Source organism: Rhincodon typus, chromosome 8 (assembly GCF_021869965.1).
Source record: "Rhincodon typus isolate 14 chromosome 8, sRhiTyp1.1, whole genome shotgun sequence".
In the NCBI taxonomy this organism is placed as follows: domain Eukaryota; kingdom Metazoa; phylum Chordata; class Chondrichthyes; order Orectolobiformes; family Rhincodontidae; genus Rhincodon; species Rhincodon typus.
In genome coordinates, this window is record NC_063339.1 from 68200943 (window position 1) to 68224643 (window position 23701).

General features: G+C 42.9%; 1 protein-coding gene across 1 annotated transcript in view; it reads left to right on the forward strand.

Moving 5' to 3' along the window:
• Window positions 1-23701, forward strand: part of slc8a3 (solute carrier family 8 member 3) — a 412792-nt gene that overhangs the window by 3175 nt on the left and 385916 nt on the right. Inside the window, exon 2 of the mRNA XM_048600418.1 lies at window positions 946-2787. Coding sequence (XP_048456375.1) covers window positions 1022-2787 — 1766 coding nt within the window. The 5' untranslated portion in view covers window positions 946-1021. The remainder of the gene's footprint in view (window positions 1-945; window positions 2788-23701) is intronic.

A 23701-nucleotide genomic window follows, 5' to 3' on the forward strand; every position in this document is an offset into this window, starting at 1 on the left:
TTTACATGTGGGGACACAGGCTGAATTGATCAAGCGTAGTTGTTTCTGTGCATCAGTGGAGATAGAACTGCACGTTGCCCAATGCAGTAGTCCTGCCTCATTTATAGCACAAAGTTGCCACGGAAATCTGGCCTGTCTCTGGCAGTAGCATTGTGACAATAAATGCAGCATTAGAGAATGAATCATTATTAATGGAGCTAGCACACTCCATGAATGTATAAATTGCTTTGAAATTTGACAAGCATTTCCCATGAAGTCTATTTCCTTTTCCACCCTGATTAGTGAACAATGTTAAGATTTCAACTGCATAAAGAAGTCAAGAAGGTCAGAATTTCCCTCATTAATAAACTCTCTGAATTATATCTACTGATCATCATCTCCTCGCAACCACTGGTTCAGAAATGCACAATACATATCAATGGAAAATGTTAACTTGATTGGATTGTTGTGAATAAGGAACAAATGTCTGAATTTGGCTCATATCCTTTCTTTAACTTCCCATTTCATCTTTTATTCCATAGCAGAAATCACTGCAACCATCTGCTCCCAGGCTTCTGCTAATGTTACATCTAAGGGTTGACTTTTAAGATCTTTTAACATCTAAGGGTTGTCCTCTTCCCTACCTGTTTGGAGATCCCTGGCCTCTGTTTGGCTCAGTGGGTGAAACCACATACCCTTGCTGTTAGGAATCCATTACCTTCAGCTCCACGGTAAAGTATGTGCCAGCCACACTTTGGAATAAGCATTTGTTTAGATAGCTCAGAAACCACACTGTACATTTTTTCATTGCATTTCCCTGTGAACTTCTGTGTGTTTCCTTGACCTTGTTAATGGCGTGAAAGTTGGTGCATTGAGGGTTCCTAGCTGGTACATTGTCTAAAGAACACAGCTTAGCTACTTTGCTATTGCCAAACATTAACGTTTTCCTTTACATATTTATTTCAGATCGTGCAGTGAAGCCACCTTTAGCTTGGAAGATCGACTTTGATTCGTAGAGGACGTTAGGATTGAATCTGTTTGCATGGCGTGGTTTAAGTTGCAGACGTTCATGTCGTTTTGCCTGCAGTTGGGCCTCATAGCAGTCATGCTGCTAATGCAGCCTCCTCATGTGGACGCAGATACAGCGGGCCCGACAAGTTCCCCCAAACAAAACAAATCCTGCGTGGGCAGCTATGAATGCAAGCAAGGTGTCATTCTGCCAATATGGTACCCGGAAGATCCATCCCTGGGGGATAAAATTGCCAGGGTTATCGTTTATTTTGTGGCACTGATCTACATGTTCTTGGGAGTCTCCATTATCGCCGACCGCTTTATGGCATCGATTGAAGTGATTACATCGCAGGAGAAGGAAATCACCATGAACAAGCCGAATGGAGAGACAACCACCACTCTGGTTCGCGTCTGGAATGACACTGTGTCTAACCTGACCCTCATGGCTCTGGGTTCATCGGCTCCAGAAATCATGCTTTCCCTGATCGAAGTGTGCGGCCATGGGTTTAAAGCTGGCGAGCTGGGCCCCAGTACAATCGTAGGCAGTGCCGCTTTTAACATGTTCATCATCATCGCCATCTGCGTCTACGCTATCCCCGATGGCGAAACGCGGAAAATTAAACATCTGCGCGTATTTTTTGTCACGGCAGCCTGGAGCATCTTCGCCTACATCTGGCTGTACATGATCCTCGCCGTCTTTTCCCCGGGTGTTGTGCAGGTCTGGGAAGGACTGGCCACCTTCCTGTTCTTCCCAGTTTGCGTCCTGCTGGCTTGGATCGCTGACCGGAGGCTCCTCTTCTACAAGTACATGCACAAGAAGTACCGCACCAACAAGAGCAGGGCTCTGGTCATCGAGACCGAAGGGGAGCCCCCTAAAGGCATCGAGATGGATGGCAAGCTGGTCAACTCGCATGTCCTGGACGGCATGCTGGTGGGTCTGGAAGGCAAAGAGGTGGACGAGTCTCGCAAGGAAATGATTCGCATCCTCAAGGAGCTGAAGCAAAAGTACCCGGAGAAAGAGCTGGACCAGCTGGTGGAGATAGCGAACTACTACGCCCTTTCCCATCAGCAGAAGAGCCGGGCCTTTTACCGCATCCAGGCCACCCGGATGATGACTGGAGCTGGCAACATCCTGAAAAAGCACGCAGCCGAGCAGGCCAAGAGGAGCGCCAGCATGCACGAGGTGAGGGCGGACACTCCCGAAGACCAGTGCTCCCAGGTCTACTTCGAGCCGTGCACCTACCAGTGCCTGGAGAACTGCGGGGCGGTCTCGCTCACCGTGGTCCGCAAAGGGGGCGACATCTCCAGGACCCTGGTGGTGGACTACAAGACCGAGGACGGCTCGGCCAATGCGGGCGCCGACTACGAGTTCAGCGAAGGGACGGTGGTTTTCAAATCGGGCGAGACGCAGAAGGAGATCACAGTCGGCATCATCGACGATGACATCTTCGAGGAAGATGAGCACTTCTTCGTGCGCCTGAGTAACATCAGGGTGCTGGAGCTGGAAGATGCCCTGGAGCCAAATAACGTGCCCTATCCCAAAGCTTTAATCGTTTCCCCGCTGATTGCAACAGTGACTATTTTAGACGATGACCACGCGGGCATCTTTACCTTTGAGAGCGATGTCGTCCGTGTGAGTGAGAGCATCGGGGTGATAGAGGTGAAGGTGCTAAGGACATCTGGGGCACGCGGGACAGTCATTGTTCCCTTTAGAACAATAGAAGGGACGGCCAAAGGGGGCGGAGAAGACTTTGAGGACACTTATGGAGAGCTGGAATTTAAAAATGATGAGACCCTGTAAGTAGTGCTCCTCTCCTTTCTCCTTGAATGTCTGTGTTGATGTGTCGTTGAAGAAGCAATTATTAAATACCTGTTTTTGTTCAAAATGCAGTCTTTGTGGTTCTGCTCATTCGGGATGAAAGAACCAACCAGTGCAATTCGGGGGAAAAACACACACACACATTTGAAAGGGTGCTTTACTATAAGCCATGTTGTGATTTAGTATTGACACACAGATGAGAGCTTACGTTTATACTCGAATGCATTAGCTTCATCCCTGGAGAGTCAGAAGCGTCACAACACAATTGTCTTTTTAAGCCCCAGAAAAATGTACAAGATTTGCAAAATGTTATGCAATTGGGCACTGACTGGTTCAGACATTGTTTCCCAAGTGTTGGCTTGCTGAGCATCAAAGATTGCAATGAAACCAAGGCCACTGGTTTAGGTACAGTACTGCTTACATGTTTGAATGTTGTTCAGCTGGTGGAATTCAGGGCAACTTTTCCAATTAGATTGTGTGTCAGTCTGCAACCTCCCTTCTATTATATTTATCGCCATGGACACTACATGTCGTCAGATCTCTCCCTAGGATCAAGTGCTGAAATCTGCTGATGACTGAGTAGCAGCCTGATTGCTCTTACAGGCCGTGGATCAAATCTCCAGTAAATGATCACAGTCACGTTCCTGCTGTAATATATGTGTGTGTTGTCTGTAAGGTCCTTCCGTATCAATAGATAAATCAGCATAATTCAATGGTTTGAAGTGTATGCATAAGATAGTTGCAATGTTCATGTACAAGTATCTGTAATCTTTTACGTTTATTTAAAACTTCATTTGCCTGAAGCACAAAAAAGGGCCTCATCCCCAGCATTGACTTGGTAGGTTTTTACTAACTGTACCCCTTTGGGGAATGATTCCCACATTGTGCCTGGATACCAAGGTACACAGAGTGCCATGGTCACAATAATCCAGCATTAATCACCAGAACCTGCAGTGACCAACAGCCCGGCTACGCTTGACCCTATTGTTTTCCTCCTGCTGCTACTATAATTACTTTAATTTACTTGTAACTCTGTTTAAATTAGTCAAAGTTCAATCAGTCGTAACCAAGTAGGATGCACCTATGTGGCTTAAATCTGTAGCTGGTCTTACATACCAAAAGCAGATCAAAACAGTAAAGAAACCAATTAAAAAGAAAGACCAAAAGCATTAAATCAGCCATTTGAAGAAAGGCTTATTTCCTGGCAATCCTTCTCTCTGTGATGTTTGAGAACATTCAGGCCCAGTCATGAATTAATTTCAATTGATTACACTGCGTGGCTGCACTGATTCAAGGAAGATTTTATGTTTGTGGGGTGATGCCTAAGAAATTTGCATCGGAACCTAAGTACACTTTACTACAGGGACGTACAGATTAGGAACATGAGTAGGCCAGCTCAGCCATTCAATGAGATAATTGCTGATCTGGTTTCCCTATAGCCGTGCACCCTTGTTGACTTTACCTTGCTCTGCCTTGAAAATACTCAAGGACTCCTCTTCTCCCACCTTTTCGGGAAGAGAGTTCCAAAGACTCATGACCCTCTTTGAGAAAAAAAAACAGCCTCAATGTCCCTGTTTTAAGTGGATGAGCCCTTATTTAAAATAATGACCTTAATTCTTGGCAAAAGGAAGCATCTTTCCCATGTAGACCTCAGAATCTTTTGTGTTCCAACCAAGCGCCTCTTACTCTTCATACTCTACAGACACAAACCTAGCCTATTCAACCTGTTGTCATAAGACAGCTAGCCCTCAAACAGTGCCCAGTCTGTTTGTGCTGTTTGTTCCTCTGAGTGGTACTCATAGGCTACAGGAGAATTACCTTAATAAAGATGAACAACTCTGGATCCTGTGGATATAATATTTTGATAAAGTGTTTAGACAATTTGAATGTAAGTATTTTTGTGATCCTCAGGAATCAAGTATTAAATATGCAAGTTTGTAAATCTTAGAAGTATTGCTTAACCACCAAACTTCCTCAGTGAGCTTGGACTGACAGCTACTGGGGCATGTGTACCCCTCGAGGGGTACAGTACAGTAGTACCTAGGTACACAGAGTGCCATGGTCACAATAATCCAATAATGTCTTTAGATGGTGCTTTCCTCTTAATTGTGCAATGGCAAGTTTTCAGGTGACATGTCCTATTTTATGCCCCGCACTGGAGTTCAGAGGCTTCCAAATACAGTTGCCTCTCAGGCCAAGGTGCTGCAACTCACTTTCTCAATTCTCCTCCAAACCACATGTTGCTTCTCTCCCTTTCTTGCTGCACAGCTGCAATGCAGTGCTGCAGAGGAACAACCTGTGATCGGTGCAGGAACATGAAAAACCAGTTGGTCTATTGGTGCTGTTGGCCTGTCACCTATCAGAGAGGGAGAGGGAGGGGTCTGCTGGGTTTGCATGTCAGTAGACCTGCTGGGGCAGGCACGCTCTGCCTGGCCAAGACCAACGCCCTGGTGGAACCATCTCGCAAAGGAGAAGTTGGGGAGGCAGTACAGTTGGGGAGAGGGGCTACTGAGTGGAAATTAAAAAAAAAATGATAATAGATCTTGTAACATGTTATTATGATGATTTATGTGATGTGTCATCATTAGATAGGTAGTTACTTCAGAAATTGCATGTAGGGGGTATGCAAATCGGAATTGGGGTACACAGGTACACAGCGCAAACGGTGTGGGAATCATTAGGCTTGCATGTGCTGCTGTGCTTTTCTGTTGCAGCTGCTAATTGTGTGGAGTCATAGGGCAAGACAGAGCAGCACTAGCTTAAAACTGTATCATTAGAGCTGGGGTCAGGAGGGATGTTTCCACAGACCTTCAGCCTTCTACCCTGCTAAAAGGCAGGACTCCATCTGGAGCACACTCCTTGCAATCCACCCCTCTCGCAGCTGAATCATGAAGATATTTCCATACTGTTATCATCCGCCTCTGAGAAAAACAGGACCAGGGAGTGATTCTGCTCTCAGTTGCTTGTCCTGCTGTCTCCTTAATAAATTACTTGATGTTTCCAGGAAGTGTTCATATGGGGATCATATCTATAAATAGCTTTTGCTGAATTAAATGCAGAAATGAATTCAGTGATGAATTGAATCAAAGATTATTCAAACATGCTAAGTGATAGGTATCGCAAATATTTAATTGCAATTATTCTTCATTGACAAGACAGTCACGTTTTTATGCATGGTCATGTAGTTAGTGTACATGTCAGAAAGCAAGCTGTGCAGACGGCTCAGTACACTGACTCTGATGAATCAATTGATGTGCCGTGTGGTTCTATTGCAGTAATATTGAATGTTATTAGCTCTGTTCTGTTGCAGTAATATTGAATGTTGTTAGCTGTGTGATCATAGTTTCATGCACTTCTGAATATCTTATCTTCAGATCAGCAACATTACAAGCATTTTATTTACATGGTGAAAAGCTGTTTAAGGCTTTTTTTTTTAAATCCAAGAGATGAATTCCTTGTTCAAGCAGTTGAAATTTTCTGCTGTTCAATATAGAGCAGCATTTTAAAATGATGGTTTCATTATTCTGGGTATTCTAAGTGTCATGATAACTTCAAGCAGGCCGGTGTGATATTGATTTTTACAGGAAGATTATACACCAGACTTAAAGATAAGTTCAACTTTTCACTGTACGTAACAGCATGGAGGGAGACCTAATTAGTACCTTTGCGAACGTTTAAAGAAAAGAGCCACATGTGAATAGAAGAAGATTTTTATTTGCAGTACAGGCCCTGAGTTAATAATGTCTAACCATTCTGCGCTAACTCACTCCTCCATCAATGGAAATTAAAACATTTTTAAAAGGACGCAAAAGCTGAAATTTGTGAATTGACAGTAAAAACAATATTTGTAGCTGTTAAAATAATTACAAGTTAAAATGGTGGAAGTTATTGAAAGAGGTATTAGACTGTGTAAATACATTTGAGTTTACCCAGATGTTTAGATTCTATTCAGTTACCAAAACCCTTTTGTTTTTGACTGCACCGGTGGGACATTAGTTCTCCATTAAAATAGGAAAATCTTCAGAGATAGTTCCACCTGGCATTGTCCACAATCTACATTATTGCAAAAGTGCATTTTATTTAATATTGCCTGAAGACATTGCTTGAGGGATTATTGAAAAAGGAATTTATTTCAAGATTTCTGGAGTAGTTTCTCGAAAGAAGTAATTGAAAGATCTCTGTGGACATTGGAATTTTTTTTAGTAAAGGTCTTCTGACAAATCACATGACTGGTGCTAACTGATTTCTTTGCATTAAACTCCACTGGGGCAGGTCTTGAACTTTGACTAGCTTGGAGATGTTCTTGTAAACAACCGAAGGGGAGACAGCTCAGATCTCCTCACTTGGGAGTTTGACAATTTGTCGCATTCCCATCTGGAACTGGAATCACTTGGGAAACCTCATATGGAGTCTGGTCATAACAAGTAGTTAATCTCCTACCAAAACAAACTTCGATTCAGACCCCATGTCAAAGGCAGCTAATCCTTTAATAGCCACGTTAAACTGCGAGTCAATCTGTGAACTCAGAAACTCCACAGCGATGACTGTAGCTTCTAAAAGGCAGACAGGTTTTCTTAACAGCATCATTATAGCCCTAGGGAAAATGTCAACAAAAGTTTTATTGAAACACCATGAAACCATGCTAATGGTCTTTTTTTCAAACCTGCGCCAGATGGCTTGTCAATCAACATGGTCCAAAAGAGACCTTTTCTAACTTGGCACTACCAGCAGCAGCCTTTTCTTTCAATGTTTAAAGGGTGGAGCATTTAAGAAACTTAATATTGTGGCACTCAAACTGAGCGTATCTGCCCCTCAAGGATGATTAAAATTGGAGGCTCTCGACTGAAGTGATTGCAGGCTGCTGGGCAAAATGCTAATCAGGCAGACCAAAGATGGAAAGATGGTAGTGTAGTGGTAACTTTACTAGACCAGGAATCCAGATGCCCAGGTTAATGCTTTGAGGTTATGGATTCAAATCCCTCCATATAACAATTTAAATTGCTTTTGTAATGGTGAGCATGATAACTTCATTAATATTCTTTAGGCAAGGAAATCTGCCATCCTTATTTGCCCTGGCCTACGTGTGACTCCAGAGCCACAGCAATGTGGTGTAGAGATTGTAATGAGGTCAGCCAGGTAGACCTCATGGAATGTGAGTTTCCTGATTGGGGCTGTTAGTCTGATCCAATCAGGGAGCCCTGGCTGACAGATGTAAACAGGAGTGTCAGAAGTTTTGTTCACTCTGAGGACTGGCTTTGAGGGAGTTGGATCAGTGTCAAAGACTCTCCACATGTAAGTAAAAGGTGACGGGACATTGGCCTCTGTTGAGTTATTTCCACCTACCCTTTCGCCAACATTTCAATCAAGACTGGATATCTCTGCCAATTAAATAAATGCGACATAAAACATAAGCTGTTGTGTGTCATATCTTGCCCATGTGTGACCTGGTACATTTTGAAATCACTTCCAAAGGTTCTGGGACAGAATTCAGCCATATAGTGCTAATATTCTGGAAAGTTTCCTCTTCCTGCTGCTAATTTTGGGTTGTTAAAATCATCAGATTTTTAATCTGAATTGGTCCTAGTTTTGCAGTTTTAAAACATTTTTAACTGTGATAATATTGAGTTCTTCTTTTCACGTTCTTGTCCTGCCTTGCATTTTAATTCAGTCACAGTAATATTTTGATATTTTAAATTACTCCGAAAGACTCTAAGCACCCAACTCAGTGAGAAATGTGAAAACAGGTTGTTCAGCTGCTATCTTTGGGGATACATTGCAATTTAGGACCTTGGGTCAGCAATCTACCATGCCACCAAGTAGTTTGGTGCTTTTGGATTTTGAATCTGTACTTATTACCTGACGTAGATGCTGGTCAGCCAGCGATGCCCATGTCTCAACTGAATAAATATAAAATAAAAGTCTTAAGACTTTATTGATGCATTGATAAGATGTGAAGCTACAATTTAAATGTGAGGAGTTGAATTTTGGTAAGGCAAATCAGGACAAGGCATATACACTTAATGGTAGGGTTCTCGGGAGTGTTGCTGAGCAAAGGAACCTTTGGGGTACAGGTTGCTTGAAAGCGGAGTCATAGCTCGACAGGGTGGTGAAGGACGCATTTAGAGTTGAGTATAAGAGTTGGGAGGTCATTTTGCGGCTCCACAGGACATTGGCTAGGCCACTTTTGGAATACTGCGTTCAGTTCTGGTCTCCCTGCTTAGGAAAGATGTTGTTAAACTTGAAAGGTTTTAGAAAATATTGACAAGCATGTTGCTGGGATTGGTGGGTTTGAGCTATAGGGAGAGGCTGAATAGTCTGGGGCTATTTTCCCTGGAGTGTTGGAGATGGAGGGGTGACCTGAGAGGTTTATAAAATCATGAGGGGCATGGATAGGGTGAATAGACAAGGTCTTTTTCCCAGGGTGTGGGAGGCCAAAACTAGAGGGCATAGGTTTAAAGTGAGAGGGGAAAGATTTAAAAGGGACTTAAGGGGCAACTTTTTCATGCAGAGTGTGGTGCGTGTATAGAATGAGCTGCCGGAGGAAGTGGTGGAGGCTAGAACGATTACAGCATTTAAAAGGCATCTGGGTGGGTTCATGAAGAGGAAGGGTTTAGAGGGATATAGGCCCAATGCTGGCAAATGGGACTAGATTAATTTAGGATATCCAGTCGACATGAACGAGTTGGACCGTGCTGTACAACTCTATAGCTGTAATCTAGAGGCCGATGGAGAAAACCTGGCTATAATCCTGTCTTTTGAAAGAAATATTCTCCCCCATGGGGAACATTGTGATGGGTAACTTGCATTGTACTATGTCATGGATGATGATATTCTAGAATATCCAATAACAATGCTGTAACAAACTTTAGAAATACTTGATTAAATATTGATTTTTGAATACTTACGGCCAATTGGATCTTCTGTGACATACATGGTGCAAGGTCTGACTGTCAACAACTGCCACAGTAAAGGGCTTTCGAGCTAGCTTGCTTATCCAAGGAACTAAACCTATGGAATCCCATCCACAAGAGCATGCCCCTTTCAACAGGAATCTAGGTTTGGGCGTCCAAATAAAATAACTTGATGGCTACTATATTCCAGTGCATAAAATGACAAAATCAGGAGTGGATCGTAAAAACCTACATAGATATATCGTGGATGAAAATAGTGGGTGACAATTGCCATAAATTGTACCGTTAGAAGATCGACAGTGATAAGGGCTTACACGTGCTGCACTTCTGTTATGACTTCCCCTTTTGTTTTAGTTTGCTATTATTGTATAAACGCATAGAATCAAATATCTTTCATGTTGCTGTATTTGTCACGCTGTGCTTGAAATGTTGTAATCTGTGGTGTTAAACTGGAAATGTCAGATAAAAAGACATTTTCAAGGATGTTTAGATTGACAACATGTCGAATTGAACATGTTGGGGGTGGGTGTAATCATAAAAAAAAGGAAAAATGGTGCTTAATTTTCAAAGGCCTGGTCTTGTTGTCTTTTCTTGACATGGTAAGACTCTACAGTAGCAGTACGTAAGTTTTTTTTTAATTCTTTGCTGAGGTGTAGGTGCCGCTGGTGAGGCAACATTTGTAGCTCATTCCTGATTGTTTTGTGACCAATTAATAGTCAACCACATTGCTGTGGATTTGGAGACAAAGGGACCTTGGGGTATGAGTTCTTTTTAAAGTGGAGTCACAGCTAGACGGGGTGATGAAGGAAGCATTTGGTATACAGGCCAGACCAGATAAGGATGGCAGATTTCCTGCAAGGACATTCATTACCCAAGGTTGGGTTTATCAAACAATCAATAGTTCCATTGACAGCATTACTGAGATAATAGGCTCAATCTTATAGGAATCTGAGTGACTTCGGCTATGGCAAAATTTGTGGCAGCATCTGCTGAGAAGTCCATCAAGGTCTATCTCAACATCAGGGGCATCTTGCTGCATCTTTTATACCTTGAGCAGGAGCGGAAGTGGACTAGCCATATAAATGCAGTGGCTATAAGAGCAGGTCAGAGGTCAGGAATCCTGAAATGAGTAACTAACCTCTTCATCCCTCAAAGCCTGCCCACAAGGTACAAATCAGGAGTGTGATGAAATGGCCCCCACTTGCCTGAATGAATACACCTTCAACAACAATCAAGAAGCATGACACCATCTAGGACAAAGCAGTTCATATGATTGGCACCCTATCAACACACATTCACACCCTCCACAACGCTCAGTACTAGCAATGTGTACTATCCGCAAGATGCACTGCAGAAATTCAGTAAGGTTCCTTAGACAGTACCTTCCAAATTCATAAGCAAGAGCATCTGGAAGGATAAGGGCAGCAGATACATGGGAACATCACCACCTGCAAGTTCCCCACAAGCCACTCACCATCCTGACTTGGAAAAATATCGCCGTTCCTTCAGTGTCACTGAGTCAAAATCCTGGAATTCCCTCCTTCATGGCATTGTGGGTGTACCTATAGCAAATGAACTGCTGTGTGTCCAGAGGCAGCTCTCCAGCATCTCCTCAAGTGCAGTCAGAGATGGGCAATAAATTCAGACCCAGGCAGCAATGCCCACATCTCCCAAATCAATAAAGAGAATATCATTCAGTAATTGTGAGGCTGACAGAAAGTACATTTAAAAAATGGTCACTTATATTTGATTAGGGAAAGGGAGAGTTAATATCTGTAAGGTAAAATATACATATCATACTGAAGAATAGATTCACTAAGCTCCTCACTAGCTTCTTCTCAAAATGGCTCTGTGTACCTTTTAACACAGTTCTGTGCACTGTCAAAACCAAATACAGTGTGAAAACGTACAGGTTAATGAAAAGTAAATAATAAACGTTCGCTGTAATTTTGCCACGTTCCAGTTTTCCATTGCCAGCTGTGACAAACAGTTTGCAACTAAAACATTAATCTGACATTTCTGTTTTCACAAATGCTGATATACCTGCTGTGTGTGCCCAAGATGTCTTTCAGATTTTTCTTTTAATATTCAGATTCTCAACACTCGCGTTTTATTTCATGACTCCTTCATGCCTAGTCAGTTGGTGGGGAAGTGCACCTTCCCATATTGCCCACAATCCCGAGGTGGCGAGTGAATAGTGGACCAGTTGTGCCTCTAATGCCTTAAAGGGGCACTGTCAGGAAAAGAAAAGTTAAAAGCAAATGTAAAATAGAACTTTAGAAAATCATTGTGGGTGGATTCATGCATTTCAGCCTCTTCAGTACCCACTGGTCAGAGGAAGGATTTTTAGGGTTGAGTTCCTGAGGGAGGCTTTGGAAGCTGTTGCCAATGTGAAATTCTGTCTGAGCAGGAGTGCGCTCTGATGGTACTCCACCACATACTTGGACCTTGTCTAGTGCTGTTATGGGTGAGCACCATTGTCTTAAGTCAGTGAAAGGTAATGGCCGCAAGCTGGACATCCATCGACACATGACTTGTGTTTGATTGGCGCTGTCCAATGAGAAGACCATGTTCCAAACTTTGATCAGGTCCTGGTAAGAGACAAGCAAACACTGGCAAGGAATCACAAGGACCCCTTCCAGTCTTAGAACAGGAGGCGTGAGTGTCATAATTCAGGCAGGGACTGTGGGGGAAGAAACATGTATCAGGATACACTATCCAGGAGGGGCTCAACGCAATGTTTTGTTACCTGTTCTAAAGGCAGAAAGTTGTCACATGAATGCAAACGTCTTAATGGACCCTAATCCTTCTCCAGTTAGTATCAGCAGCTGTTAACCCTGATAGGGCAGGCACAAACATACACTCAATTGACGTGGCATTTACAAAATTAACAACTCAGGATATTCCTGTGCTTAAAGAACAGATTTGACGGTCCTCAAAAAGCACTCGTGAATTTGAATAATTCCAATGACCTTTTGTTTTAGGTTTTCCCCCGTTTCTATTTTATGTAATCAGGTAATAGAACAAGAAGGTGCTGCTTGAGGCAGTCATTAATGAAAGGTCATCATGCTGACCTCAGTCACTGTTGAAACATTTGGAACCACTTGGGGGAATGATACCGGAAAAGGAAAAATCAACGTTAGCCCATAGCTTGCTGTAAGAGATGAAAGAAAACTGGCCTAGAGGCCACTATGGACTTGATGTTGATTCACATGCAAAGCAATTACTAATTACTTGATGAGCCTCTTCATGTCTACATTTAGAGTGATATGGACCAAATGCAGGCAATTGGAACTAGCTGAGTGGGCACCATGGTCAGCATGGACCAGTTTGGGCTGAAAGACCTGTTTCCATGCGATATTACTCTATGACTCTAGGTCTTTCATCATTACAGAGCCTCATAGACTCTGCTATGGAATCATAGAAAGTTACAGCACAGAAAGAGCCCATCAACTTGTGGTTTTTGGAGGAGCATTAAATAAATCAGTCCCACATCCCCTTACTTTGTCCATAGCTGCGCAAGTTCTACATTCTCAGGTAGCTGTCCAAAACCCCTTTAATTAATGTATGGACTCTGCTCCCACCATGTTTTCAGTCTGACTGTCCCAGATCCCAACAACTTCAGTGAAAAATTTCTTCCCATCTTTCTACAGTGAATACAATCCTCACCCACTCAATCTCTCCTCATTCGTCAGTGCTGCCATTCCAGGAATCAGTTAGGTAAACATTTCCTGCACTCCTTTGAGAGAAAGAGCATCCTTCCTCAGGCTAGGAGACCAAAACTGCACGCACTATTCCAGGTGCAGCCTCACCAAGGCCCTGTTAAGTGCAGCAAGCCATCCCTGTTCCTGAACTCGAATCCTCTCACTATGAAGGCCAACATACAGTTTGGCTTCTTGACTACCTGCTGCACCAGTGTGTTCACTTTCAGCAACTGAATAACCTACAGTCTTTCCATATTAATGTTCTGAACTTTGTTTGCCATGCCCCTAACCATTTCACTGTACTGATTATATCATCCTGAAGCCTGCCTGCCCCCACTATGATTTATCATTTTGTCATAACCCATACTGCCTGCAACTTTGTTCTGAGTCATTTGAAAAAAAAATTGTAAGTGGTTCTGCATCGTTAAATTCGGGCATTTGAGAGAAAATAGCACTTGCATCTGTGCAATATGCAGGCTGTTCATTTTTATATTTTGCGATAGGTATCTCCAACCAAGCTAATTAAAGCACAATACTGGGGCTTCTGGAATTCTGAAACAAATACAGTGAATGCCAGAGAAACTCAGCAGCTCTGGCAGCGTCTGTGGAAAGAGAAACAGAGTTAACATTTTGAGTCCGGTGCGACTCTTCTTCAAGTCTGACACTGCTGGTATGACAAAGCTGTGGTCCAATCAGATTTTCCGGTAGCTAAGGGGCAACACTCTCAGCCTGAGGCCAGTTAATGCCCCTCCAAGCATAACATAGCTGGGGCAGGGCAGCTGGCATCAACTGGCATGGATTCTCTGTTGATTCAACTGGTGGTAGGGAGGGAAGCCTTGCCATGCAAAAAATCCTGGTCCATATCTCTAATATGGATTATGGCAGCTCACCACCACCTTCTCCAAGGCATTGAGGGATAGGCAATAGCACCCTGGCCTCACCAGTGATACCGACATCTCATGGAGGAATACAACAAAGTAATACATCCCAAATGTGTATAATTCGCACAAAGAGAAATTTGCGTATTCTGCAAAGAGGGTCTTGTGTGTAACGTGTTTGTGCAACTCTACAATGGATGTTAAGTCAAGTGTCAATAGGGGACATACTATCTGGATGGGGCAGTTTTACTGATCATGGGGATTTGCATATCCAACCTGGCTCTTCCCTTTAACGTTGAACCTAGCGAGCTGCTTGCCGATTGTCGAGAACTCTCAGCCAATGCTTCCTTTCTTTGACAGAAAGGTTTTGTATTTCTGAAGAGTAGGGGAGAGAAAGTACCAAAATGCTTTGTGAAAAATTGTGAATCTTCAGTAAAACTTCCCCGCGGCCGACGTTTCCAATGGGTTTGACCTGGAGATGCTCGGCTGGCTTTTTCAGCGAGAGGCTGGCTGAGAAGCTGGTTTTGATCTGCTACAATGCTGCCCGCATTACAGGACTCTCAGCCCAGGCAACATGGTATGGCCTAGAAATAAACACAGCAGAGTTTGCTAGTGAAGTATTTCTGTTCACGGCTGTGAATGTGGTGCTATTGCTGCTGTTGCAGCTCCAAGTAATATACTTCGGGATGCCTGACTTCAGAGATTAGATCCTCTGCACGTACTCTGCATGGTTCAATTGACAGAGCACCTGGCTGACCCGATCTCATTTCTGCTGATTGGTAGATATTCTGTGGATCATCTGCTTAGGACTGGAATAGAATGAAGTTCTAATATCCGTCTCTCACTTTGCCTCAGAACGCAGAGGCTCAAGAACCCGACCATCAAAACCCTTCCCGTGGCTACACTTTATTTTATGAAGCTTTGATGAAAGCATTTTTATCAGGCCGGCGAGAATCTAGTTAAGCAACATCCGTGGCACTTAAGATTCAAACAATATCAAGTTTTGACAAGCCTTAGTTGCCAGGTGGCCAGGTCATTTCAGATCTCCAACACCCTGTGCTAGTTTGCTTTAGATATACTTGTTGGTTTTGATTGAGGGAAAACTGGGCAGTGCATTGATCTGAAAGTTGCCTGTTCACCTCTCTGATTCGCATTTACACCAAGATGGGAGGGCAGCCTCTGTTCCTTTGCTGCGTGTCGAAGTCATATATGAAGTAGGTTGGCAATGCTTCAGCTCTTCAGAAGCACTCCAGACCAAGCAATACTCAGGGATAAAAGAAAGAACTGTGGATTCTTTCAATCTGCAGCAAAAACAGAAATTGCTGGAAAACCTCACAATTCTGGCAGCATGTGTGGAGGGAAAGCAGAGTCACTTTCTAGGATACAGTGACCCATTTTCAGTGTTGTTCGTACAAGCACATGCACACACACAGTCACTGTGTTGTCTTGTATCGGATCACACTCCTCACTGTTTTATCTGGTGAACACTCTCCCTCTCCTCACACTGGTGTCTTCTCTCTCTGTCTCTCCCCATACTGCTTTATCTGCTGACTGCTCTTTCTTCCCACTGTTTTATCTGATGTCAGCTCCTGTGCGTGAATTGTTTGATCTGGTGTATAATCTCTCCTCACGCTGCACACACACACGCATACAGTCATGCTCATCCTCCTTTGATTCTGCCTCTAATTTGGTTCTGCAATATTGTGACTATTAAATGTCTCACTACTTGACCTAGGACATAGAGTTATACTGTGACATCACAGTGTGGAGCTGGAGGAACACAGCAGGCCAGGCAGCATCAGAGGAGCAGGAAAGTTAACATTTTGGGTCGGGACCCTTCTTCAGAAATAGGGAGGGGGAAGGGAGCTGGGAAATAAATAGAGAGAGGAGGGATGGGGCCGGAGAAGGTAGGTGGGATGGTGATAGGTGAGTGCGGGTAGGCAGTGGTGGGGATTGGTCAGTGAGGTGGGAGGGGCGGATAGGTGGGAGAGAAGATGGACAGGTTGTGTCAGGTCAAGGAAGCGGGGATGAGAGGGAGGGTTCGTCAGGGGGTGGGGGGGGGGGGGGGGATTTTAAAACTGGTGAATTCCATGTTTAGGCTATTGGGCTGTATACTGTTCCTTCTTGTTTGGCAGCCAAACGACAAGCTAACCTGAAGTTCACCTCCCAACTTTGGGGGGACTGTAGTTTGGCGCACATGTTGGCCCATATCAAAATAACCAACAGGAACGTTGGTAATTTCACATTGGTTGGAGTGGGGTGGGGTGGGGTGGGGGTGGCAGCTTTTGTTATTTTTTTAAAAATCCAAAATAATGGGTGCCAATAAAAGATTGGCATTTTTGGGATTGGATAAGTTCCAGTTGAATTGAAGTTTAGAGTGTTAGCAAATTGGTTTCTCGCAGAGTCTGCAATGCATTTCCACTGATATCTACCTTTTAAATGTGAATGCAAAATAATTAAACGAAGATGTTTCAATTCTGAATTCTAAGAGGACCTGCACCAAAGTGGGTGTGTTTGAGTTGCTATGTGTATGTATATGTGTGTATCTCTCTATGTATCTGTATGGCTCTGTCTGGGTGTCTATGCATGCAGAAGAATACATTTACAAGTTATATGCATTGAGCAGCACAGGGGGCTGTTCCCTGCACACCTCTTTTAAGTGATTGTCCCTGCTCCAGTGAATCGAGTCTTGAAAGGTGACTAGGAAGTGAAGGAGGGGGAGAAAAAAAGGGTCATTTCACATTTGACTTTACTGGCTTGTCAAATACAATTTGTATGACCCCTCTGACTGGACAAATTAGGCAATTGCATTCCCCCTTATGAATAACCAAAAATGAAGCACGTTGACCTACTTGAGTTTGCATTCTGCTGCAACAGGGGTATATCGGAGTCAGAGCCAAGGGTTTTATAACGTCAGGAATGTGCACATGGGCACTTCACCTGGCATCATGCCCCTTGCCAGCAGCTGTATCACTAACACCCTGCCTATTGCTTCTCCTGTTGTCTCCAGCCTGATGACTTTTGTGGTTAGCTTGATGACTGATGGAGGCACACAGAGCAGAGGGTTCCAAGTTTGATTTTTTTAAAAAAGCACTCTAATTAAGAGATAGCTGCACACATCTGATGAATGAGGGAACACAAAGGATGGGAGAGAACACATTGATGCCTTGGCTTTGGACCTGTGTTTGATGTGAAATGTATGGTTTTCTCAGTGTTCAGTCCCTTCCATTGTTTTTGTGTTGCCTGTGCACACGTTGTTTACCCAGATTTAGGCTTGTCTGGTAGCTTCCATGCTGTAGCATCTTTGCACACTGACACAGCTCACAGAGAACATAAGTGTGGACCTTCAGTTAGAACAGATGAAGAGTCAGCCTTTCTATAAAGGGTCCAGACCCAACGTCTCAACTTGTATGCCATCTGGCTTCTGTTCGTAGAATCTGTTGTTTCCACTGTCTTCTATTGTCATTCTCCAGTTAGTTCTTAGTCCGTGCTAAGTTTTCTTTTCTGTTGTTGCTGATATGGAACATTTCCAATCATCTCAGAATTGCACAGGGGTAAAGAGATTGCGCAGGATTCTTGCTCCTTCATGTTATCCCGGCCAGCCTGCTGGACCTGCAGGTCAGCGAGCAGCCAGTGAAGAGAGGTTAAGATTTGATTGTGATATCAAATAGCTTGCAAACATTGACTGGGCACACATTAGGGTGTGCAGCCCTCCCCAGCCCCTTGGTGAATCTGACAAGTATAGAACTGTAGAAAAGTTGCATCACTGAAAGAGGCCATTCAGCCCATTGTGATTGCACTGCCTGGAAAGTAAAATAGCTGCCATACTAATCCCACCTTCTTGCCCCATAGCCTGACAGATTACAGAACTTGACCTTTTTGAGTTGAGGATTTCTGTCTTCACCACGAAGCTGGGCAGCAAATTCCAGACACCCACCCAAGGGTGAAAGAGTTTGTACTCATGTATCTTCTTTTTCGCTGCCTGTCAGAAAGGGAAGAGAGAAAGGGAGCATAAATATGCTGTCAATTTGGGATTTCTCTTTTGCTCGGTCCCACCGGTAGCCTTGTGAGTTTGTTTCAGATTGACATTGTCTTTCTTTGCTTTGTGACCCAATCGCACAGTCTGGCTGTGTTAATTAAAACAGGATAAAGACTAGTAGATGAGGCATGAAAAATATACAACAGTATACAACAATGTTAACTGCCATTCTAAAAACTTAACTCAGCATATAAAGAAAGCTTAAAGATGTTTCTGTTTGAAGGATACCATGTAAAAGCAATTATTTATACTGTAATAATTTTTAATATTCTGAAGTGGTGCGCAGTGTGGATAATTTGCATGAGCATCACCAGCAATCTGACATGTCCTCCTGGCAGATGAATTTAATGACACGGATGTCTATTGAATTAGCCTAAAGCTGGTGCTATTTTTACTTGTGTTCATATTTCTGCAACAGAATAGTTTCTTAATGACCAACTTCCCATTATCTGTTGTCTTGGCACGTCAGTGTCTGCAGAGAATCAAACCCGAACTGTGCGTGTGGTGAAATACTTGTTCAAAACTCTGCCTCGCAGCTGGAGACAGGGGCATAATTCTCAGATTGCCGTAAATGCCTTGATTTTAAATGTTTAAAGTTTTACCCGGTTGCTCTTTGAAAAGATTTATCGGTGTTGTAAATTCTAGCTATGGTCGTTTTATTTGCAAAGTTGGATGGTCTTCATACAAACCGTGTTGCCAATGGGACTTCCAGATTGTGCCCAGTTAAGGTATCATTTATATAGAACATAGAACATAGAACAGTACAGCACAGTACAGGACCTTTGGCCCACGATGTTGCGCTGGCACATTATCCTAATCCAAGATCTAATTGCGACTCTAAGATTGACACTGTTGACCCTGGAGTAGGTAAAGGAATATTGACCAGTGCGCCTGGCCCTTGTTTCTGTTCCATGTTTCCTGCTGTATATGAGCAGCCATATGAAGTGAAGGGATATTATTGATGTACTTCTGGCTTACTCGCAAGTCCTGAAGAATAGGAGAGAAGCGGTTCATGTCCCAGAACAGAGCTCAAAGTTGCTAATCCAGACGCTTGTTTCAATGCAGTCCCAAGAGTAACAAAAAGTTGTTGGAGAAGCAGCATCTGTGAAGGAAAAAACAGAGTTAACGTTTCGGGTCCGGTGACCCCTCCTCAGTCCCAAGAGTGCTGCATTCTCAGAGTTGTTACTTTTTCAGATCAGATTTATAGTCGATGTCTCCGGGAATGTGAAAAACTGAAATGCCACGATTTAAGAAAGTGCAGGGGGTTGTTCTCCTAGTGTCCTGGCCAACGTTCATCCCTCAACCAAAGTGATAAAAACGATTTCATTGATCGCTTATGATGTTAGCTGTGTGCAAGTTGCCTATTGCATTTTATTTAGAACGCTTCCATTGCGCTTTGTTACCTGTGAAGCACCATCTGCCATCCTCTGGCCCTATAAGCTGCTATATCAATGGAAGTTGTTTCTTTTCTTAACTGATTCATGTTGACCTATCTCCCATTGACTTCACCTTGCTAGAATTATGAATTTTCTCAGCCATTCAGGGATTGTGACTAATTTGTTACTGATTCAGGTTAGTGGCAAGAATAAGATCCACTTATCTGTCTCTCGCTACCTCGAAAAACATCTCCAGAGAAACTGACCTGAATGTCTGGTTGTCGAAGACTGGCAGCTAAGTGAGGCAAACAGTTGTCACCCTGAATGAAAAGCATATTGGGCTGAACTATGGGCATGGAATGCTCAGACCCTATTCGCAATATTTTCACCAAAAGAAGAATGCAAATCTACAGCATCTGTTTAGTGAGTGCCCCACCTGGAAAATGCAGCCCATACTCTCCTGACAACAGAAACAAAATAGCCATCTATTGCTTGATGCCCTTCAGGTTTTAAAGTTCATTTTAAAAAGAAATATATTTCAGGGATGTGGATATTGCAGGGAACGTCAATGTTTAGTGCCTATCCCTAATTGCCCTTAAGTAAGTGGTGGTGTGTCACCTTCTTGAACCTCTGTAGTCTGTATGGTGTACATGCACTGACAATGCTGTTACGTTGGGAGCTTCAGGATTTTGATGTAAATATCAGTGAAGAGCCACTATTTCTTCCAAGTCCAGGTCTCGTGTGGCTTGTTCAGCATTGAAGTAAAGCAAAGCGCTGACCATATCTACCTGGCCTGCCCATGCAAAATCCGCAATACAGTGTTCAATATTAGTTGTGATTGTGCAAATGGACAACATTTGTTGGCTAATCCTGAATGAGTGAGGAGTTACAGTGATTTAGGGTTATCAGTCAGGTTTGTACAGAAGCTACAAGCACTAATACACACAGCCCTATTCCTTGCATACAGAAGGAACATGTACATGTGCTATGCCCATTCCAACTTAACAAACAGGCAACAGTCACTTGCTGGTTCATTTCTCAGGGCAATGTGGTCAAGATGCTCCCAGTAGAGATGGAAGGAGTTGAAGGGACTCTGTATTGAGCTGACAATGTAAAGGGAAGCACCACAGGCTGATTGACCTTTTATTGCTTCATAGTTTTTTTTTCAAGGAGAAAAGGCAGTTTGTGATTCCAGACAAGTGAAGCACTTTTCAGCCTGATATTTCCAGTTGACCTAGTGTGCTGTTTATAGTTATCCACAGCACAGTTTTCCATGCATCTGGGGAGTTGACAGGAGAATTTTTTAAAAAACCCCTTGCGAGTAACTATTCTTAAAAATAGTTCACACTGTTCAAAGGCAGGATACCATTCATTGAATTGAATATCTTCCTCTGGACCATCCTGACCATGAAATTTTAAATTTTAAAAAAAAGCCAAGGAAATCTGATGGTACCTTTTAAAAACTTGACTTTGGTCTTAGTGGGCAGTCTCTATGGTTTGGATTCCCTGCTTTTGGTGAGTGTGGGCAATATTTGATGGAAAGCCCAACCACATGTTGAAGATAGACACAACTCCATCTCTGACTTGTTGGTGCTATGATACATTCTGGGAAACTGGAAGTGAATTTCGTTCAGGGTATCACACTGAGACAGACTTGTGTCTTGTGACAATCCATTGTGTATGACACAAAGTATTATGTCTATTTGTAAAAGATCCGAGAACGAAATGAATATTTTCTTTTCTTTCTTCCCCATTTTGTCCAACCCTTTCTTCGTAACAGTAAACGGTAGGATAGGGATCTATAAAGATGTCATTCCTTTATGAAGCAAATTTTTGATTAGCACCCCAATTATCATATCAAATTTCTTTGGATTTGCCTATTCCAGATGCTGTCTTGAAAATAATGTATTTACCTGTCTAACTGGTAGTACAGAAAAAAGAGACCTGTTCCCAAATCATTTTGGCTTGGATTTTTCGATATGGCAACCCCTTTCTCCTGTATTATTGAGATCATTTGGAAGTTTGCATTCTTGAGTTTGTCCAGGTCATTGCAAGATGAATAGCTTTAACAATTTGTCTCCCCCTTCAGCAATAATCAAAAATGTATTTCCATTTTAAAATGTGAACACTGATGAACTGTTTGACAGTGTTCTGAGGAAGGGTCACCGGATCCGAACGTTAACTCTGATTTTTTTCTTCACAGATGCTGCCAGACCTGCTGAGCTTTTCCAGCAACTTCTGTCTTTATTCCTGATTTACAGCAACCACAGTTCTTTCGGTTTATTTTTGAGAGAGTTACCTAGGAGGAGTTGCTAAACTGGAGTGTGTGTGTGTGTGTGTGTGTTTATTCATTAACAGGATGAGGGTGTCACTGGCTAGGCAGCATTTATTACCCATCCCTAATTGCCCAGAGGGCAGTTAAGAGTCAACCACATGGCTGTGGGTCTGGAGTCACATGTAGGCTAGGCCAGGTAAGGATGGCAGTTTCCTTCCCTAAAGGACATTCGTGAACCAGATGGGTTTTTCCGACAATCAACAATGAATTCATGGTCATCATTAGACTCTTAATGTCAGATATTTATTGAATTCAAATTCCACCATCTGCTGTGGTGTGATTCAAACCCAGGTCCCCAGGACATTATCTGGATTAAAAGTCCAGCAATAATACCACTAGGCCATTGCCTCCATGAGTGAGTGAGTGAGTGAAAGAAAGAAATGGGTATTACTTCAGCTGCTTCAGCTTCAAACGACTATGTTTTGCCACAGGCTCCATTAAATCAGCCTAGACAGATTCACTAATGATGTACTGGCACTGCTGCTCAACAGCCTGTATAGAGGTACAGAGAACGGTGAGAGAAATGTGCTTTAAAATATATGCACTGTTGTTAATTTGTAAGTCAGACACCAAAATGTCACGCAGAAAGAATAGCCTGTGAGTTGGAGTTCAGCTGGCATCTTGCACTGAACCTTGCCATGATTTTCATGAGGTTTCTGGGTGCAAAGGTTAATTGTCCATTGAGCTTTCATTAAAGAAAGTAATTAATAGTGCAAGTGTTATTTTAATAATCAAATCATTGTGAATTATGTTAACAGTATTATTTTTTATTGCCAGTAATTGTGACATCCTACCTACTTCCCTGTTTTCCAATGGAAACTGAGCATGAAATTAACATGGAAGGAAGAAAAAGAAGCCTATCAAATTTGGATGCTAACTCATATGCTAAAAGTTCCATATACAGACCATGAGACAAATGAAGAGGTGCCTTTAGTTAGAGCAAAAATAAGTCCAAAATATTTTGGCCATATGCTCAAAGCTGAAAAGGTAGACTGAAGGGCTGGGTGGCGGGCAGTGGTCAAACTGAGCGTAGTTGTTTGGTGGTTCAAACAGAGTGGCTAGAGATGAGCTACAGACGATATGTGAGAATAGCATAAGACAGATAGGGGTGACATACCATTGGCAGCACAACCCCTGGCAGGAGCAGCTACAAATAGCAGATAGAATGTAAGAAGTAGGAGCAAGAGTTGACTGTTTAGTACGTTAACACTGAGCCATTCAATGAGATCATTGCTGATCCTCTAATTTCACACCGTTTTCCTGCACTACCCCTATATCTCTTGAATTTTTTTTTGATACATAGAAATCTATCATTCTCAGTCGTGGACATACTCAATGACTGAGTCTCCACAGCACTCTGGGATTGAGAATTCCAAAGATCTACAACTGTCTAAGTGAAGGTGTTCCTCCTCAATTTGGTCATGAATGGCTTGCCCTGTATTCAGAGACTGTGGTCTTGCTTCTTGACTTCTGCGACCAATGGAAACATCCTGCATCCACCCTGGTGATTCCTGTCAGAATGTTTGAATAAGATCATCTATGATTCTTGTAAACTCCACAGAACGGAGATTCAGTCTGCTTAATTTTTCCTCATAGGACAATCTCTCCATTTCAGGAAATAGTGGAGAACCTTCATCGCACTCCTCTGT